Genomic DNA, 20,596 nt, shown 5'->3' with positions numbered 1-20,596 from the left:
TATTTTTCACTTGACCCAAAAGCCCACATGTAGCTTAAACAAAGATTTCGGGAAACCTTGAAGAAGAGAGAGTAAAAATTGCATCCCCTGCTCATGAACTTGGTTCCTGAAGCTCCACCACCCACCACAATGTGAAAGTCTCCTGGTCCTTCAAACCAACCAACCAACCAACCAACCAAAAAACCTTCACATTTTCTCCCTTGGCGGCTTGTATGCCTGGAGCTGCTTCCTAGAACACTCTTCCTACTTTACTTGACACCCCTCCCCAAAACCCAGCCTAGTAAGTCTTTGGCACAGCCTCCTGGACCCCATGCTCTAGAGCACGAGTGTGGAACATTTGCCCCTCATGATGTATTTTTAACTAAAGCTCCCATTATCACTGACCATTGGCCATGCTGGTTAGGGCTGATGGGATCTGGAGTCCAGCAACATCTGGAAGGCCGCACACCCCACCTACAGCAAGGGTGTAACTCATATACATATATTTCTTTATTATGTTCCCCTACCTCCACTTCCACTGTTGCTTACCTTTAGGTCAAATTTTAGACTGTAAGTTCCTTAGGGACAGAAACTCTTGTTGATTTGTGCAGCACCAAGCACACTAATGGACGCGGGTGGCGCTGTGGGTAAAAGCCTCAGCGCCTAGGGCTTGCCGATCGAAAGGTCGGCGGTTCGAATCCCCGCGGCGGGGTGCGCTCCCGTTGCTCGGTCCCAGCGCCTGCCAACCTAGCAGTTCGAAAGCACCCTCGGGTGCAAGTAGATAAATAGGGACCGCTTTCTAGCGGGAAGGTAAACGGCGTTTCCGTGTGCAGCTCTGGCTCGCCAGAGCAGCGATGTCACACTGGCCACGTGACCCGGAAGTGTCTTCGGACAACGCTGGCCCCTGGCCTCTTGAGTGAGATGGGCGCACAACCCCAGAGTCTGGCAAGACTGGCCCATACGGGCAGGGGTACCTTTACCTTTACCTTTAAGCACACTAATAATTAAATACTAATAATTAATTACTTGCTTTTTTTCCTTCAATGGACCACAACCACAAATGGCACCAAACTTACTCAAAAACAGAAAAAGGACCACAGACAACCTAAACGCCTGAAACGGAAAATCCGCATATGAACACATCCTTCCTTCAATTTCTATACACACAACAGAGATGCAATTAAATACTGAGATGGGAACACAACAAATATAAAAGGCCATTTACGTGCACACACCCTCTGAAGTAGGAAGCAATCAGCAAAGTAGTAAAATAAAAGGACTGTGAGGAAGCTAGGATTTCCCATTTCTCTCATGATGGGTTACTCTCTAGCTACAACCATCTCCAAGAAACATATTTGGCCACAGTGTCTTGCTATCTGGTTTCAAGCCCAGCCTTCCCAGGCTGCTGAATGGGATACCAGCAGACTTTGTTGCTATAACTAAACCGTGAGGTGAGTGTTTTGCTTTCCCTCTCTATCCCAGCCCCATAAACACCTAGGAAAACAAGGAAGAGTGTGCTTATTTGCTCAGACTTGAGGCCTCACCTTGCTAAAGATTTATAAGGCAGCTTTTTCTTCTTCTTTTGCCTAGATTCCCCTCTAAGCATCTGGAGGGTTTGCTGAGTTTAACCCTTATTTAGTATTTAGAAGGAAAGAAGAGACAACCCTTTGTGGTGGTGTTCTGAGCATTACAATCAAGGAGAAATGTACACTGGGCGGGCTCTAAGGCATTTTTTTTAAGCAATCTTATTTTCTGAGATCCTAGCCAAACAACCTGTCCTATTGTGCCTGATCCTGGGTTTGTTGAATTGTAAGTAGGATTCCCATAGCTGTCCCCACCAGCTATTATCCCCATCCATCTCAGTAATTAAGCCTTGTGCCTTCTGTTATGAAAAGCTGCAGCTTCGCCACATAGACTCACTGGAATCTTCGCTCTCTGTCGATGTCTGTTAATTGGCCCTTTCAGGCTCCTTTCATCATCCCTCAACATTGCTCATATGGGTATGCAGTCATGTTCATGATAAAATTAGTGTTAAAACTCTTGTACATGTGAACAGTGTTCAATATTAGCCAGGCACCAAGAGCATTTTGCACCTGGCTATCAACCACTTGCGACCAAGTGAAGATGCCTGGGTGTCAGGCTAGCACCTGACATCTCCACCATCTGGAGGTGCATGCCTGGGGATCATTGGATCTGGACTGTTTTCACACACTAACACTGCATGCTGTAGAATTCTACCGGTTATATTTTATCTGCACAATTGGAATGGATTTGCAGGAACCAAAATGTTTTTTTTGTGCTGCCAGAGCAGGAGCAGTCCCCATTAAGAAAAAGAGGTTGGAAGAGGCCAATATATATGTGGACTGCTCCTGGATCAAGTGACTTTTCTTCTTTTAAGTTCTTAAAGTTCTTAACCTAGCTCAAGATTGTCATCTGAACTAGCCAGATGTTTAACTGAGAATCAATCAGTCAGCCCATCATTTGAAAAATAAAGACTTTAAAGACATTTTACCCAAAAATGGCAGCTAGACATTCCGTTCTGGCAACTGTAACCTTGGTTTAAGGAGTCATCTGGCGCCTAGCTTATATATACAGTGGTGCCTCGCAAGACGAAATTAATCCGTTCCGCGAGTCTCTTCGTCTTGCGGTTTTTTCGTCTTGCGAAGCATGGCTATTAGCGGCTTAGCGGCTATTAGCGGCTATTAGCGGCTATTAACGGCTTAGCGGCTTTAAGAAAAAGGAAACAAATTTGCAAGCCCATAGGGAAATTCATCTTGTGGAACGACTCAAAAAACGGAAAACTCTTTCGTCTTGGGCGTTTTTCGTCTTGCGAGGCATTCGTCTTGCGAGGTACCACTGTGTGTGTGTGTGTGTGTGTGTGTGTGTGTATGTGTATATATATATATATATATGCTTTCGTATATATATGAGAGTTTCATATATATATATATATATGTTTCATATATATATATATATATGAGAGTTTCATATATATATGAGAGTTTCTAACACTACATGTGAATCAAGTTAACAGTGGGAAGAAAAAGTCCTTCTAACCTTCTTCTGAAAAATTGAATCCCCAGGCACCTAGGATCTTTCGGTGTGGCTCCTTGTGGAAAAAGCCAGGTGAGCCTTCTGGGTCCAACCTGTTGGTGTGAAAGTGAGAGGTAGGAAGGTAATCAAAAGCACAATCCTAGCCATGTCTACTCAGAAGTCCTATTGAATTCTCATAAACATGCTAAAGTTTAGTAGACTGAACTCTAAACTATGACACTAGCATAAGGGTAGTCTTCACCAGCCATGTTTTGGGGTACCATCAGTACAGCCATGCTGCCTATGGCTGATGAGAATTGTAGTCCAACACATCTGGAGGGCCCCATATTGGGGAAGGCTGGTTCTATAGTAAGTTAGTGTGATTTTCCTTTTGCATCTACTTTCAACGTCCCCCAAATGGCAAACATTAGGTTGCAACTCTCTGCGTTCTTCTACTGGTGAGAGGTGTGATTTAGTGTTCAGATGTAGGGATCCTCAGCCTGAGGGGCTGTTCCTGCTCCCCACTTGCACCATTTGCAAGAGTTCTTCCACCCACTCCTTCCTCTCCATCACCTAGAAACCAGATTTCTTGCAGAACAAACACCTAGTGCTTGCACCGATCTGCCACTTTGCAGATTCAAGGGGACTTAAATATTTTTCCGCCTTTAAGGATCCCATGAACCTAGATTAAACCAGAATCACACCTAATAACTCTGAAGATGTTATATTTCCATCTGTAGCTTATGCAGCTGCTGCATCTGACAGGAGGTACAATAAGCCACCTGTCGGGGGTAAGACCCAGTTGCCTGCAGTTCAGTCAACAGAAGCAAGTCTCTCTCACACACTTTATTTATCTTGCAACTGCATCTTTTTCTTTGATCTTTTCATCGCACGCTGCTCACCCTCACTCCCGTGTTTCTGCAAGCTGAATTACGTGGGCTGTCCCCTGAGGATGCATCGCTAGTGTTTGTTTGCCACGCTCAGACTTACTTTTGTAATTGGAAACCGTTGCAAGCAATATTAGAAAAGCGTAACTGCGAGAGCGGGAAGGAATCAAGAGAGCAACTATAGCAGTGGAAAGAAGTGTGTGAAATGATTATTCCAATACAAGACCTTCCTGGCTTATTCAGGGGTGCTGCTGAGCCAGGGTTGGATTTAGGTTTGATGAGGCCCTAAACTACTGAAGGTAATGGGGCCCTTTATATGTCCAGCTGTCCTTTGTCAACAACAAATTGTCGCCGTTTTTTGTGTTGAATATATGTTATATGGTAATTTATGGATCTAATACAGGGGTCAGCAAACTTTGTCAGCAGGGGGCTGGTCCACTGTCCCTCAGACCTTGTGGGGGGCCGGACTGTATTTTTTTTTGGGGGGGGGGGTGAACGAATTCCTATGCCCCACAAATAACCCAGAGATGCATTTTAAATAAAAGCACACATTCTGTTGTTGTTTAGTCGTGTCCGACTCTTTGTGACCCCATGGACCAGAGCACTCCAGGCACTCCTGTCTTCCACTGCCTCCCGCAGTTTGGTCAAACTCATGCTGGTAGCTTTGAGAACACACATTCTACTCATGTTCTCCTCATGTAAAAACACGCTGATTCCCAGGCCATCCGCGGGCCAGATTTAGAAGGTGATTGGGCTGGATCTGGCCCCCGGGCCTTAGTTTGCCTACCCATGACCTAATAGGTATCTGAAGCCATTTGGCACTGTTGCTGCATGTTTTATTTGTTTTTTATCTTATATTTTGGAAATGTACATCCAGGTTGTTTTTCCCTTTAAATTTTGTGGGGGGCCCCTTAGCTATAGCTTATTTAGCTTATACATAAATCCGGCACTGTGCTGAGCTGACAAGGAAGTACTTGGCAGGTCCCTGCCCAGGTCCCTGCTCTGCAGAATAGGGATGTGGGGGGACAAATGAGGAAGGCTGGCTTGCCACATTTGAAAGTGAAGTAATAAACGCTACCTTCTGAAAAGGCTGTGTAAAAGACCATTAAGTCTAGAATTACCTAACTGTAGAAAAAATGAAAATGATATTCCATGAACGCTGGTCTAGCTGTATTTCATATATACCACCAGGGAGAATGTTAACTGCAGTCCAGCCTTTCACACGGAACATTATAGAGGAATTTCCTGCAGTAAATTGTATACAATTATTTTTTTGTAGAAGGAAGAAAAGGTGCCAGTATTCACAATAAAGTTGTTACAGAAAATGCCATACTTTGAACATTCGGAGGGGAGGTGTCAGAACTGCATACCTCTGAGTACCCCCAGAAAATAGCACTGACAATATCGAATATAGCATGAACCTATGCGTAACTTATTTATTTCACAATCAGCACTTTATTTCTGTTCTTCTGCATCGGGGTGAGCAAACTTTTTCAGCAGAGGGCCGTTCCACTGTCCCTCCGACATTGTGGGGGGCCGGACTATATTGGGGGGGGGGAGAGAAATGAATGAATTCCTATACCCCACAAATAACCCAGAGATGCATTTTAAATAAAAGGACACATTCTACTCATGTAAAAACATGCTGATTCCACGGGCCGGAATTAGAAAGCGATTGGGCCAGATCCAGCCCCCGGGCCTTAGTTTGCCTACCCATGTTCTACATGATTGGACTAATGAAATATATAATTAATATCGATATGAACTGTATGGCTGAGCTGTGTTGTATTACTGTATTTTGTACTGTTAATGTTACTATAAAAACTTGTGAAAAAAATCTATTTTAGAAAGCAAATAATTACCTAACTGCAATACTGGGCTGATCTGTTTGTTTCAGAGTGTTCCAAGGTGTTGGTACTGATCTTTAAAGCCCTAAATTACTTCGGATCTGCCTAGTTACAGGAGCATGTTGACTCTCATACAAACAGCAATGTGGGTTTTCAGGAAAATTCTGAATTGGATTATCTCCCCCAGAAAACAGACACCACTATTTGTAATTTGATTTGAAAATGTTCAGTTTGCACAGAGTAATTTTCTGATACCCTAGAGAATGATCTTATTTAGCATGACGTTTTACTTGTCTTCTATATCTTTTGAAAAGTTGTCTTTGTCCATTCTCTATTAATTTGAACACTATTTGATATATCATAACAAAATTTTGCATGATGGTTCCTGAGATCAAGGAACAGGTTTTTTGTCTATGTTTGGATACAACTGAACACCGTTTTTATTCAAGTTGGCAAACTGATCCTTTCAAAACTGCATTTGATTTTTCTTTTGTTCGTTTCTTAGAACATTCCATCAAAGCTGGGTGCTTTTCATTAGTATTCAACAAACAAAGCTGAAATCTTTGAAAACTGCCAGGCTTGCCTAAAATTGCGTTGGCATCCTTTTGCTGTTACAAGTGAACTTACGAAACTGAGAATTTTCCACAAGTGAATAAAGCACCGGCAAATTTTCTGTTAAATGTTCTGTGAAATTTTTTCCGTCGTGCATCTTTGCAGAGAAACCTCCTCACACTGTTAGATAATGCCAGTTCCAGGTGTGTGGCTAGGGAGTGGCACCTGGGGGTGGGGCTGTGCACCCGGGGCGGGGCTAGCTGCCTGCGGGGGCGGGGCTACCATTCTAGAGGGGTGCCACTTGTGGCGAGCATCCTAAGGGATCAGCGTGGCGATGTCACCCCCCTCAGGAATGACACCCGGGGCAAGCCGCACCCACCACATCCCCCTTCCTCCGCCAGTGTGGGTAGGGGGACTTGTGTAGGATGCTCTCAATCGGCTCCCTCCCCAACTGTATCTATCATGTCTTCTCCACCACTGTTGCTGCCCATTTGCTTCCCTTTCTCTCTGGCCCCAGCCCAAGCCACCTTCCAGAGGGAGAAACCAAAGCACAGACAGGTTACTGCTCCTTCTCCTTTCATAGAGAGGGCACGTAAAGAGACTGCAACACAGAAAGGGAGGAGGTGGAGGCCCACAAGGCTCTAGGAATTGGCAGCAAGCCTCCTGCTAAGGTGTGGGCTTTGGCAAGTGCCCAAAGATACTGACTGCCAACAATAGCCCTGCTCTTAGATCACCTAGGGAAGCCCAGCTCTGCGTGCCAACACTGTCGATGATTAGGCTGGCAGTTCCAACCAACAGGACTTTGCCTGCTGTTGATGTCACAATGCAGAACTCTGTCCCTCAGGGTGCCTGCGAAGCAAAACCTTTTACTGCTTTCCAAAGAACAGCAAAAGCCTTTTCTTTTTTCAGAAGGCACTTGGGATGCTGATGCAATGTACTTTTAAATGCACTGCTCTTAATTTTATTTTGAGATCATTTTTGCGATTGAAATTTGTTAATTGGTTTTGACCCACTCAAGGATTTATGGCTTTCTTTAAAAGAGAAAGGTGGGCAAGAATATACTTAATAAATTATTCACTCAGCTCCCAAATAATAGTGCCAAATCCAATATGCAGTACTTCTGCCCACGCACATTTTTAACAACACCCTCATGTGTCATTTCAAAACAATTTGATGCATGGTTACACGGCACCACCATGTACCTACTTCCAGGGAATATGAGAAGACGTGCATTGAGAAGCGATAAGAAACAAATAAAACAACTAGCATGGCAGGGGCAATGCTAAGCATTCATCTCCTTTGTTCTTAGAGTAAAATAACTGGCTTGTGACACCACAGTTAGTTTGTGCATCGATGCGCAGCCAGCCCCCTTGATTTCAACTATAATGTGCAATGCTTACATTACAGTGGTACCTTGGGTTAAGTACTTAATTCGTTCCGGAGGTCCGTTCTTAACCTGAAGCATCACTTTAGCTAATGGGGCCTCCTGCTGCTGTCGTGCCGCCAGAGCACGATTTCTGTTCTCATCCTGAAGCAAAGTTCTTAACCCGAGGTAATATTTCTGGGTTAGCAGAGTCTGTAACCTGAAGCGTATGTAACCTGAAGTGTATGTAACCCGACATTCCACTATACAGTTAAGTGTGACTGTGGATTCTCTTGCATGACATCATTTGTGGGTCTTAGGTCTACATATGATGTGTAGAACCAAAATTGTTAAGTGTGTGTGTTTACAACTGACTGACCTAATAACAGTTGCTCCTCTCCTGTCCGATCACGACAGGCAGGTGAGAAGCAAAGAATGGGCACGGGAGATATCTGTAAAACAGAGTTAAATAACCTTTTTCAGTTCAGGGGTCACTTTCCCAAGGCCACATACCAGTGATGTGAAGGGCCAGAGACAAATGTGGGTGGGTTAAAGTGGGTGGAGCAAGCAATATAAATTTTATTATCATACAGCAGGCTAGTTTCTACACTGACACTATCCTCCCTCTAGGCCATGAGTAGGCAAACTAAGGCCCGGGGTCTGGATCTGGCCCAGTTGCCTTCTAAATCCGGCCCATGGATAGTCCAGGAATCAGTGTGTTTTTACATGAGTAGAATGTGTCCTTATATTTAAAATGCATCTCTGGGTTATTTGTGGGGCCTGCCTGGTTTTTTTACATGAGTAGAATGTGTGCTTTTATTTAAAATGCAACTCTGGGTTATTTGTGGGGCCTTATTTATGCGGCCTCCCTGATATTTTTACATGAGTAGAATGTGTGCTTTTATTTAAAATGCATCTCTGAGTTATTTGTGGGGCATAGGAATTTATTCATCCCTCCCTCCCCCAAAATAGGACACATTCCATGCAGACAACAATATTTGGGACGTGTAGCAGGGCCTGTGAGAGGGTGTAGTCTGTAGCAGGGTCTGCGGTTCCCTGCCCCTGCTGTAAAGGAAAGAGACAACACAGGCCCTCTTAGATTTTGCTTCTGGCATTGAAGTGGCAAGAAAGGTGAAATATGAAGGTAGGATCTGTGGGCTTTATTTGTTCCCATTACCGTTGCCTTGTTTTCCACTGAATCATGCTCCCTGCTAGCTCTTTCAAGGCAACACAGTTACTGTCCTCACCCTTGCAGACCAGAAACTTTCCCTCCCAAACCTCTTTATAATAAAGCGGGATCCTTCCGTGTGCATTCACTCTCACAGAGACACATGACAGGCCCTGTGGTTGGCAATCCAAGCACATAGAAAAGGAAGAAAATTTAGGAAGAAAAGGAGCTCTTTTCAATGCCTTCCCTTTGTCAGGCTGCCACCCAGCACCCCCTCAGTCCTGAGTTAGCAGCACAAGCCATTCCTTAAAGGGATATGGTGGTGTGTTGTGAGCAGCAACATGCGCCTGAAATGGCTCTCTAATCCTCTGAGTTTGAAAACTCTCCCAACGGGTCAAGAAACGTGGGTTAAAATCAGAGTGGTGCTTACCTAGTCTGCATCTGTGAAGCATTTCATCGCCTGTTCTGTTGTCCATTTTTTTTTGCCTAACCCCCACATTGCGGCCTTAGCACTGCCAGTGAAGTTGCAATAAAATAAATAGAACCTGGAGACAGACAATTTTTAAAAAAGAGACTTGTGAGTGGTCTAAGGGAGGCACTGCTTCCCAAAGAATGCACACATTCCTCTTGCTCCTTTGTCATCTCTGGTCAAACAGATTTTTTTTTTTAAAAAAAAGCAGTATGATAACCTGCTTATTGTCAGCAGCGGTGAATAGCGGGATGTGCGCATACACTACTATCAGCAGCCCCTTTCTGGAAAACACAGATCGATCTCAAGCTTAATGTTGCAGAAGCTGTGCTAAACTCATCCCACATCATTCTCTGCTCAACCGCTTCCTTTCCTTTTCCCACAGCTGTTTGTTACTAGCACAGCGCCTCTTTCCTCACCATACCACACACTCAGGGCAGCCCTGCTGCGATTTGCAACAAGGAAACAACACCAGGTGCCCCTTCCTGTACAGGCCTGCATATGGTTGTGTGGCTAGACAGACAAATGGGACACACAGCTAAATGTCGCAATGCACCCCCATAAGAGACAGCCTGAAAGAGAAGTCTAGTAGCACTGTTCAGGTCTCAGTGAGGTGGGGTGGTGGGCAAAGGGAGCAGGAGAGGATCCTGGTTTAGGGTTGTTGCCAGCTTCAAATCTTAGCATTTCATGGCTATATCCTGCTTAACAGAACATTCATCCTTATTGGTTTGCGTGAAGTTTGACAACAAAGGCACTTCAATGAGCATTCATTCTGACTAGTTTACTGGGAGGTTAGACAATGTTGCATCAAGCAAATGGGATCTCTGTCACTTTCCCTATCACAAGAAGTCCAGTTCTGGGATAGGGAGAAAGTGAGATTGTTGTGCAACCTGAATGCTGGTTTATGACTGAATCCCACCAAGAAATAGCAATAGTCTGGAAGTGCCCATTGTGGTGAATGGAATGGGCAATGAGTTTTGGTGGTTGGTTCAGGAGTGTGAGTAGCAAAGTATGTCCTTTCCCCTCACCTGCTTTTCATCCAAATATAGTGCAAGGAGGAGAGGGTTGCTGTTGTTGCTTTCAAATCCTCCTGGATCCCATTCAGTAGTCCATTTTACTACTTCCACCCAACCTCCACTCTGCCTCAATATTCCATATATCCTGGAAGCTCACAAGTCCTGTACAGATTTACATACTTCTGTGTATCTATGTACTTTTGATTTTGGGTGGCCCTGTTTCACTTCCAAACCAGAGGCACTCAGCTGGCCAAGTTCACTATTTGTTTAGTTAGAACAACACAGCTGCCATAGGCAGGTGGAGGAAAGAAAGGTCCAAGTGGTGATGTTTGCCACTGGCTTGTTCAACAGGGACAACAAGTGCTACATGGGAGCAGGAGGACAGCAAGGGGCAAACTGCACTTATCCCCTAACATTTCTACAAGGAAATAGTGTTTGAAGAGAAATCTGTGGAGGACTATTTTTAGAGGAGAATTCTCAAAGCCCACTTGTGATTTATGCCCTCCCCCCTGAAATTTGGAAAGGGAAAAGCATCACTGCAGCCTCTGGTGTGTTCCACCCCCCATCTAAGGTGTTCAGGTTCCTGCCTTGCTCTTCTCCAGTTGTTCTTGTTGCTTGTCCCACCTGTGGATTTTCAGCCAGTTTTGCATTCCCTGAAAGAAGGTCATGCAGCAGCCGTCTCCACCATTTCGCTCCCTCTCCCTGCCTCATACATACATTCAAAAGCCAGGTGTCGCACAATGGGTAATATTGATATTAAATAAAGCAGGTTGAATCTGCACAAACTACTCTGAGAGCACTTCCAGATGACTTGTTTATTTAAGATTCGTTCTGATTTGTTTGCACACTTTCCAATGCATTTTTCCATCACTTCCTTTCCCTCAAAAACTCCAGTCTCCTTGGTAAATGGGTTTGCTGTGCAAGACTTCACAGCCAACAATAATCGTGCATCCTCAATTTGTCGGGATGTGGCTGAATCCTACCCGAAGCCAGTGATTGTATCTGGGCTGGGAGCAGTCAGATCCCAGGGCTGACAGGTTGCAAACATCAGCCAGGCAATGATAGCTTCCATTAGAAACCTCACTTCAGCTACATGGCATCCGTTACCCAGGGTGTAAGCATGCCTCAAGGATCAACCGTAATTCAAAAGCAAACACACCTCTTTCCTGTGCACAGTGCCTGTGTGGACTTTGCACAATTTCAAAGGCAGAGCAGACGTTTGCTCACATATTGAGAAAACGGTGACTGCTGACAACACCTAAGACAGTATACTGATAGGGTATTAAGGCAGGTCTTCAGACTAGATGTGCCTATGAGAAACAGTCACTCTTAGGGCAATGACGCAGGGTGATTCTGCTCCAAAATTAGGTCACTCGTTTTCAGCAAATAGAAGTCTGCGTATTTCTATGTATTTTCTTAGTTCTGCATAACTTTATCAGCTTTCATGAGTCAGGCTGTTAAAAAACATGGAATTTTAAAGCACCAAATGGCCATTTCTGCTACAAGAGGCTCTGGCAACTCCTCTGGGGTGGAATTTTATATGCAAGGCATATAAATTAGGAATGGAGAGAAGGGACAATCAGGCATACATTTCAAAGCTTTCCTCCATCATGAAGGCTTTTCAAAAGAAATAGCATATAGTTAGCATTTCATTACATTATGCTCAAGATGCCACACAGGGGCAATCCATAATCTAAATCAAATGTTAGGGTGGTTTTCTTTAAATCCCCCTTTATCACTATCCACTACCTCCTTTCATTGCAAATACATAGGGTGAAAAATCCCTTAGGACAATAGATAGCAGATTCTATACTAATGTGGTGAGATCTAGGGCATGCAAAATGCTTCCTCCCCCCCCCATTTGCCTGAGGACCATTGCCACCTATGGATTAGTGCCAGGTTTATTTTTCCTAGTTAATTTCTGAACAGGAAGTACGTTTATTTTCCTAAATTAAAAATAACTCCATTGGGAGGTTATAAAGTCCTGTGATATTTGCCCAACAACGGGCCCCTGATCTCTTGAGTAAATGTGTACTTTGGCATATGCAGATTTGTGTGCACTGTAACTAGGCTCTTGAACAAAAGGAATATACAGACACTCTCAGCACTGTGGGGCTGCACTAGGCAAGGTGCTGAGAAAGATACAATTGACTCACCCATGGTTTTTCATTTTTTTTAAAAAAAAGTTCCAGCAGTCATGTGCATCCCCACCTGCAAATTGGATTGGAAAAGCAGCTAGAATGCAGAACTCTTAAATCATTTCACCATGCTGTTTGCTCAATATATTGATCCCCTGAAACTACGACGAGGGCAAGCATGCAGGTATCTTGATAATGTTTCTATATTTTCCCTTGCATGACAAATAAATCCTGGAGGGCAATTTCAAATCAGGAAAATCTAGGGAGGGGAGAAGTTTAAACACCCCTAACTCCAACACCACTTCCCATTTCCTATTGAGCTAGCAACCTGCCACAGTAGATCTATGCACAGTTCTCCCAGCATCTTTGTCAAGTGGGGGAAGATAGTTACCCAGGTACACCAACACACTGCCCCCATCTGTAATGGCTCAGGCCATTTTCCTGGAAGAGCCAGTTGTCTTATCAAAATAGAAGATGAATTGCTTCACCCTAAACCAATCAGGGAGGTTTATCTGAACCACAGAGATTACAAAGTAAGATATAGGAAGTCCTTGAAGTCTGGGGCAAGAATGAGTTATGTAGAATGGCACTTGAGCATCTTCCAGGTTCTGGTCAGACTCTCAAGAATCTCAGATTTTTAATCTATGTTGTTGTAGTGACTGCTGTTCACAATATATTGGCAAAATATTCTTATTCTATTTACTGTATTTTTATTTGTAATACTGCTTATACGCAGTAAAAAGAAGCTCATTAAGTTTCTAATATAATGATTTCCAACCTCAAATACATTAAACAACAACAACACTCCAGCAACTAATTCCAACTGTTTACATTTGAGAGTTACTGGCTTCTACAAATATTGCAACTTATGTGCACAGGGCCCACCAGCTATAATTTAGCATGACGGTCTTCCAACTTTTCAAACCCAAGAGCTTAGTCTATATGCACATTTGGAAACTCACTTTTTATTTTTTATTTTATTTTAACATATACTGTAGCTGTATGGTAGTGGTAGTGCTGCTGTTGCGATCCACTTTAGGTGACTTTGCAGTTGTGAGTTCTGACCCACTAGTTGAAGGCAGGGCTGTCCCAAGGCATTTTGACACTTGAGACAAACCACAAAATGGCACACACCCCTCCCTAAGGGAAGAAGGGGTGAGTGAAGATCTACACCAGGAACAACCTGGGAATAAAGATCTACACTGGAAACAAAGTGGGGAATCCAATCAACCTTACCTGACAACTGAATTGGAAATCAATGGAGGGGAAAGGGGACTGCTCTGAATCACACCAGGTGGGTGCAGACCCCAGAGGGCAGCCCCGGCCATTTCCTCCCCAGGGCTGGGAGGAGACAGTGCCTCCTATTCCCCAAGAGGCTCCTGTACAGGCAACATTGGGGGGGGCTGCTAAGGAGGGACAGATCCAACACCCAAGGAGCATGCTGCAACTGTCACTGACACTGCAGTAGTAGTAGTGGGCAGTGCATTGCTTGGAGGCTGGATCTGTTGCCCCTTTGGATCCTGCTGCCTGAGGCTGTTGCCTCACCAGGGTGTGCTGGCCCTGGTTGAAGATCAGCAGCTTAGCACACATATGCCCAACACACACAGACAGGGGTTCTCACCTTTAAATAAGGAAGGAATCTTTATTCTCACTGCAGCTGGTGACAGCAGTCACAAAATTAAAAGACTCATGCTTCTTGGGAGAAAAGCAATGACAAACCTAGACAGCATCTTAAAAAGCAGAGACATCACTTTGCCAACAAAGGTCCGTATAGTTAAAGCTATGGTTTTCCCAGTAGTGATGTATGGAAGTGAGAGCTGGACCATAAAGAAGGCTGATCGCCGAAGAATTGATGCTTTTGAATTATGGTGCTGGAGGAGACTCTTGAGAGCCCCATGGACTGCAAGAAGATCAAACCTATCCATTCTGAAGGAAATCAGCCCTGAGTGCTCACTGGAAGGACAGGTCCTAAAGCTGAGGCTCCAGTACTTTGGCCACCTTATGAGAAGAGAAGACTCCCTGGAAAAGACCCTGATGTTGTGAAAGATGGAGGGCACAAGGAGAAGAGGATGACAGAGGATGAGATGGTTGGACAGTGTTCTCGAAGCTACCAGCATGAGTTTGACCAAACTGCGGGAGGCAGTGGAAGACAGGAGTGCCTGGCGTGCTCTGGTCCATGGGGTCACGAAGAGTCGGACACGACTAAACAGCAACAACATCTTTATTCAGGCAAGTAACAGGACAGGCTCAGCAGCATACACTGTGCTCAGGTGTCACAATTGCAGAGTTCAAGAGCAGGACAAGAAGTTCGGAACTAGACAGAAGCAACAAAAATATCCCAACAAGTTTTCCTGCTCTTCTTGCCAAGCATTTAAAGACGGGCAGCGGCACGCTCACTCGCCTTACAAGAATGTAAAGATTGTGGGAGCAGGTGGGTCTGCTGCCATGTGCAATGGCAACACCTGGTTCTAGATGATAAGGCTGCACCCTCCCATTCAGCCACTGCCACATCCTGTTCAGGCTTCCTCCACAGCTGATCAAAGCCTTTCCCCACACGCGCACTGAGGCTCTCTGCTCTGAAGGAAGATCAGAAGGGAGAGTTGGCATCTCGGCTCCCCCTTCCAAAGTGACTGATGTTGGGGGATGGGGGCGGGGAAGGGGAGAATCCTCCCTGCTCTAACCCAGGTTCCTACCATCCAGCTCCCTCCTCTTGTTTCTTCCTCCTCCCTCATGCATTAAAGCCTGCCAAGCCCAGCCTGATTCCAACAATGCTGCAAGGTTCATGTCAAGACTGAACTACTGTAAATGAGGCAATTGTTCCTTCTGCACTACAGCCCTTTGTTGCTGCTGAGACATTGCTTTACCATAAACAGCTGGGATTGGGATTAGAAATGGAAGTTCCATGCAACTGCAAAATCTAGCATAGTAATACAGTGGTGCCCCGCAAGACGAACGCCTCACAAGACGAAAAACCCGCTAGACGAAAGGGTTTTTCTGTTTTGGAGGCGCTTCGCAAAACGAATTTCCCTATGGGGTTGCTTCACAAGACGAAAAAATCTTGCGTCCCCCAGCGGTTTTTTTTTGCTTTTTTTGCCCTTTTCCTAAGCCGCTAAGCCGCTTATCAGCTGTTCCGCTGATAAGCCGCTTAACAGCTGATCGCTGGAAGCCGCTTGACAGCTCTAGCACTAATCCGCTAAGCTGTCAATGGGCTTGCTTCGCAAGACGAAAAAACCGCTAGACGAAGAGAATCGCGGAACGGATTAATTTCGTCTAGCGAGGCACCACTGTTTTAAGGAATGCCCTTTCCCCATGGCTAAGATCCTCCTAGGGCAGTGGTTCCCAATTTTTCAAAAAGCCAAGCCTCAGACCCCCTACTTTTGAAAATTTTGATAACTCTATGGTAGTTACCTCCGCAAAGCAATTTTTTGAACAAGATGTGGCGTAGCCCCTCGTAAGGAAAGAATTTTAGGTATACTAAAAAACAGACTAGGGCTCAGCAATATCTGTTTTTTAACATTGTGGTAATCAGCAGCTGAACATTACGATATTCTGATATTTCATTATGTCTGAAATTGGAGATCATGTGTGGGGATGAGGGAAGGAGCAGCCACTGAGATCGGGAGGGTGGGGGAAGAAGAGGAAGCGGAGTCACCTCCACCACATGGTTTGAGTGGGACGGGATGGGGATGGGGGGGGCACATCAAGCCACCATCAGTGGGGCAGCCAGCGGTGGCAGCCAGCATGACGAAAGGCTGTAGTGTTATCGGCTGCCTTGGTCTTCCTCTACATGAGGAAGGGAGCTCAGATCAGCAGCGTTATCGGTTGAGATAATCGTGAGATATCAGTGGTGCCTTGAAAATGGCTGCCCTGCTCTCATTTGCATGAGGGGCAATATATTGCTGCATATTGCCAGGTCAAAATCGTTATTGCAGTGCGATTTCAAAACCAATTTTGGCCAATATATTTAAAAATTGCACAGTGCTAAAACAGGCCATAAAATTTGTGATACAGTGGTACCTCGGGTTACATACGCTTCAGGTTACAGACTCCACTAAACTAGAAATAGTACCTCAGGTTAAGAACTTTGCTTCAGGATGAGAACAGAAATCGTGCAGCGGCGGTGCGGCAGCAGCAGGAGGCCCCATTAGCTAAAGTGGTGCTTCAGGTTAAGAACAGTTTCAGGTTAAGAACAAACCTCCGGAATGAATTAAGTACTTAACCCGCGGTACCACTGTATTACCATGAAAAAATGACAAAAAAAATAGTGGTGGGGGGAGGCAAGGGATTGGGCTGCGGACCCCCTGGGTGCGTTCTGTGGATCCCCAGGAGTCCCTGGACCCCTAATTGGAAACCACTGTCCTAGGATGTTTCCTCACAAATAAACCACAATCATTAACACGTTCTCCCTTATAAGGTCAGCCAGTTTTATTGCTTCCTGACATGAAGAGGTGGGAAATCAATGATCAATAGCCTATTAAGTGTTCCTTTCTGTCTCTATTAAGCAGAACCTTACTGATTGCCTCTCATTTTTTCTTATGAGAATGCTTACAAATAACTATAAAAAAACAAAATAATGAGGAAATACCAACAATTAATGCCTCTCCACTCCCCTTTGGGAACAGAAACTGACACTGGAGCAATTAAGAGAGCTGAGGCTATTCAAGGGGCAAATTACCCCACAACCTGTGCTTCTCATGAACCTATTAAAAAGGCTGAACTTGGAAGTAGGAAATGTTAAATTTAAGGAAAATGAACTTTTAAAGCCTCAGTTACACTTTGCCCATCTACCATATAATGTAACTTCTCAAAGCTAAATTTTCTCACCTCTTTCAACTAATCCCCATAGGTTTCCAGTCCCGCAAAATCCAGGTCCCCCTCTTGCAGACAAACTCTAGTTTGTCAATGTCCTTAAATGGGATGTCAACAGGACAGGACACAGAAAAACTAGCTTCCCCAGACCCGGGAAATTGTGGATGTGACAAGCTTAATATGAAAGAGCCAACTTGTAGGCCGCAATCCTATGAATGCTTAACCTTGGAATAAGTCCCACTGAACTCTGTAAGACAGGCTCTTCAAAAGACATGCATTGCACAGTTAACCACCAGATGTTAGTTCAATAAAAAATACTGTATCACCTTTCTCACTTTGAGTACTTTGTATTTCCTCAGAGCAACACTGCTGTAACATTCTATACCAAACTAGATATTATTCTTGGCATAACACTGATGTGTTAATAGCTGAAATATCAAGTACTTGGCTAGCACATGAGAGGAATTTCTGAGCAGCACAAACATTAAAATAAGAGGATTTTTTTGTTGTCACTTTGAGTCATCACTTGCCCATCTTCCTCCTGTTCAACCTAACCTCAATAATTGGAAGATACCCAAGAAATTTCAGCTTTTTCTGATAATCAATCCAGAGCTAAAAAGTACAGTTCTGCTTTTTTCTCCCCAAAAATCCAGGTCTTTACAGAAACCATTCAGCATTAAAATTTAGAAAATAAGTTATGTATTGACCAAATGTCCAAGGCCTGTGTCGGCAGAATCAGAAGATGCATTTGAAACACATAAGATTCCTATACACTTTCAAAGCTCCTATACACTTTCTAGCAAAAAAAAAAGGCAATTCTCCGAAATCGCAGGACACAAACTCATAACATCACAAGAGATTTATTGGAAATCACTATTCCGATTTTAAAACTGTCGGGATAAAAAGTTTTGAAGAAAGTGTCCCCTGGGAGAAAGTTTGAGAGGGAGAGAGGCTCTTTCAAGCAGTCTTTGTAGATTATAATTTAGTTAATTTGGAAAGCCTAAATTTGTTTGCTGGAGGAAAAATGCCCTTTGCTCAGGGTCTTACACACAAACAGGATCAAGAATCAACTAACTGGTTTACACAAAAGATAAAGGATCAGATTTTTCAAAGCTGTTTCTAACAGTGGACACCTGTTGAATTGTTACCTACCATTTTAAGGCACTTTTCAGTTTTTTTCAATTTTATCCAAATCACTGAGGTAGATTGTTTGACGAAACAGTGAATTGCCTAAGGACATTAAGCACACAATTATCTAAGCGAGAATTTGAACCTTGGCCTCTTGCCTTCCAACAAAAGCACAAAGTTAAACTGAACTTTGCTAATAAAAATAATAATATTGCACTTATCCACAGGCCTAGTCTGTAACATAACAGCTTGTTTGGCTTTGCCACATTGCCACCACATCCTGCCCTCATAAACCCGTTTTTCTCAATAAGCTCCATCTTCCAGCCAGAAGGAGGAGGTGGCTGATCCAAACCTAAACTGGCCCATGGGGTACCTCAGAACTCTCCATCTACTGTGAAACCCTTCACCATCTGCTTTAATGCTACATCCAACAAATTATCTAATGTTTATGAAGTTCTTTTTTTTGTTATGGATTTCAAAAATCATAAGCAGTTCCAAACTCCCATTGTTCTAGGTGCATTTTGCCACAGGGAATTTCATTAATGTGAGCAGCTTCTGAGCTTGGTGTGCAGCACTGTGCCTAAGATTTCAGATTAATACTGCAGAGTGGAAGGAAAAGAGGACCTTTTTCTGCCTTCCCACTTCCAGCTACTCTCTGAAGACTGGAGAAGAGACCCTCTTAAGAATATTAAGGGGGTGGGCAGGGGAAGGATACTAGACCATGTGAAAAATGAACTTAAGATTTTAGCTGCAGTTTGTTCATTTTCAGCTTTGTATTCTTGTTATAAAAAAGCAAGCCTAGACATTCCGTTATTGCACCCATAACTTGGTTTAAGGTGCCACTTAGCTTCTAGCTTTCATATCTCAGTTTCCAACACTGATCATAAGGGACCTGTATAATTATCAAAGCCTCACCCATTAATTACAAAAATATGTAGAAAGCACTCTAGCAGACTGTAGCTCAGGGGAACACGCAACGGTCATTTCCAGCATTTTTATTTAAAGCGTTCTCACAGGAAACAGCCCAGGAAAGACCTACTAGTGGAGACCTTGGGAGTGCTGACTTTCAAATAAATCCTACTTGTCAGAAAAATAGGAGACTCTTTTGTATCCTCGAACCCTACTGTAGTAGGCAACAAAAGCTGCAGGAAGGGACTTCACCAGAATAGAAGCTCGAGAGATATTCATCAAGTGCTTTTAATCCAAACGTGCCAATTCCTTTCTCTCTCCTTCAGGAAAGCTGCCAAAACATCTAGACGGCATCTCGCCGTTAATGAGGGGCAAACTGTCTCCTGCATTGCAGAGATAAAGAAAGCTATGTGGAAAGCGAAGGAGGCACATTTCAGGATGACAATCCGGGATCGCTTTACAGGGCTCATGGCACGAAACTGAGGCATGCAATGTCAAGTTATCCGTGGCAAATCAGAAGAATCAACGCCCTCTTATTCACAGGAAATGAAGCCAGACAAGCCTTCCCCAGGGTCAGATAAAACCAGAGAGCCTTCAATGAACGAGGTAACCGATAGCAGCGGCAGCAGAACATTTAGGTTTTAAGTGGTACCAAGTACGGTCTCCCCCCCCCCACTGCCCCCTCCATCCAGCAGGCTAGAGCAAAATGGGTTTCCTTCCTCTTGTGGGATGGGGGTGGGGAAATAAATACAAAAGAAAACTTTGCGGCTGGCATTGTTTCTTGGTGCAGCGACGTGCCACATTGCTGCATGGCAGGGAGGTGAATCACCACAGACATTGAAGTTGCACTATTCATTTTTCTCTTATCCCCCCCCCCACACCCCAACCCCGTCGCCCCACCTCCCCTCCGAAAGCACACAAAGTTCTCTCTCAGTATCTCCCCTCGTTGCTACTGCTAAAATAAGAAAGCCGTCCGCCTGCTTCCCCGGGACGCGCCTTGGAGTCATACATATTTTAAAGAAACCTATTTTTGCCCCTTCCCAGATTGCAGCGCTCTGTCGCTCTCTTGCAGACAGACAAAAATAATGACAACGAAATCCGGTCGAACTGAAAAGCTGCTGGTGGTGGTGGGGTTTGCAACGGCTGTGAGGATCTCCCTCCCCCCCCCCCGCACGATTTGCACACATTTCCCCACCCCAAATGCTGTCTCTGGTCGCAGACAAGCAAAGCAACTCGGGCTCTCGTGGTTTTAAAGCCTACTGCTTCCGTCCAGTCCACTTGCGAAAAAGCAAGACAGT

The 20,596-nt window shown here is 44.4% G+C and overlaps 1 protein-coding gene across 7 annotated transcripts in view; it reads right to left on the bottom strand.

Moving 5' to 3' along the window:
* Positions 1 to 20,596, bottom strand: part of DGKA (diacylglycerol kinase alpha) — a 79,094-nt gene that overhangs the window by 36,128 nt on the left and 22,370 nt on the right. For 4 of the 7 annotated variants that reach the window (XM_083727487.1, XM_083727492.1, XM_083727488.1 and 1 more), the window contains one exon: positions 3,037 to 3,125. The exons of the other annotated variants lie outside the window; for them this stretch is intronic. In XM_083727487.1, the coding sequence (XP_083583613.1) occupies positions 3,037 to 3,125 (89 nt within the window). The remainder of the gene's footprint in view (positions 1 to 3,036; positions 3,126 to 20,596) is intronic. 7 annotated transcript variants of the gene reach the window in all.

The sequence above is a fragment of the Podarcis gaigeae genome (genome assembly GCF_964106915.1).
Source record: "Podarcis gaigeae genome assembly, chromosome: 2".
In the NCBI taxonomy this organism is placed as follows: Eukaryota; Metazoa; Chordata; class Lepidosauria; order Squamata; family Lacertidae; genus Podarcis; species Podarcis gaigeae.
Note: the sequence above shows the minus strand (reverse complement) of the source record. Positions and strands in the feature narration are given on the sequence as shown.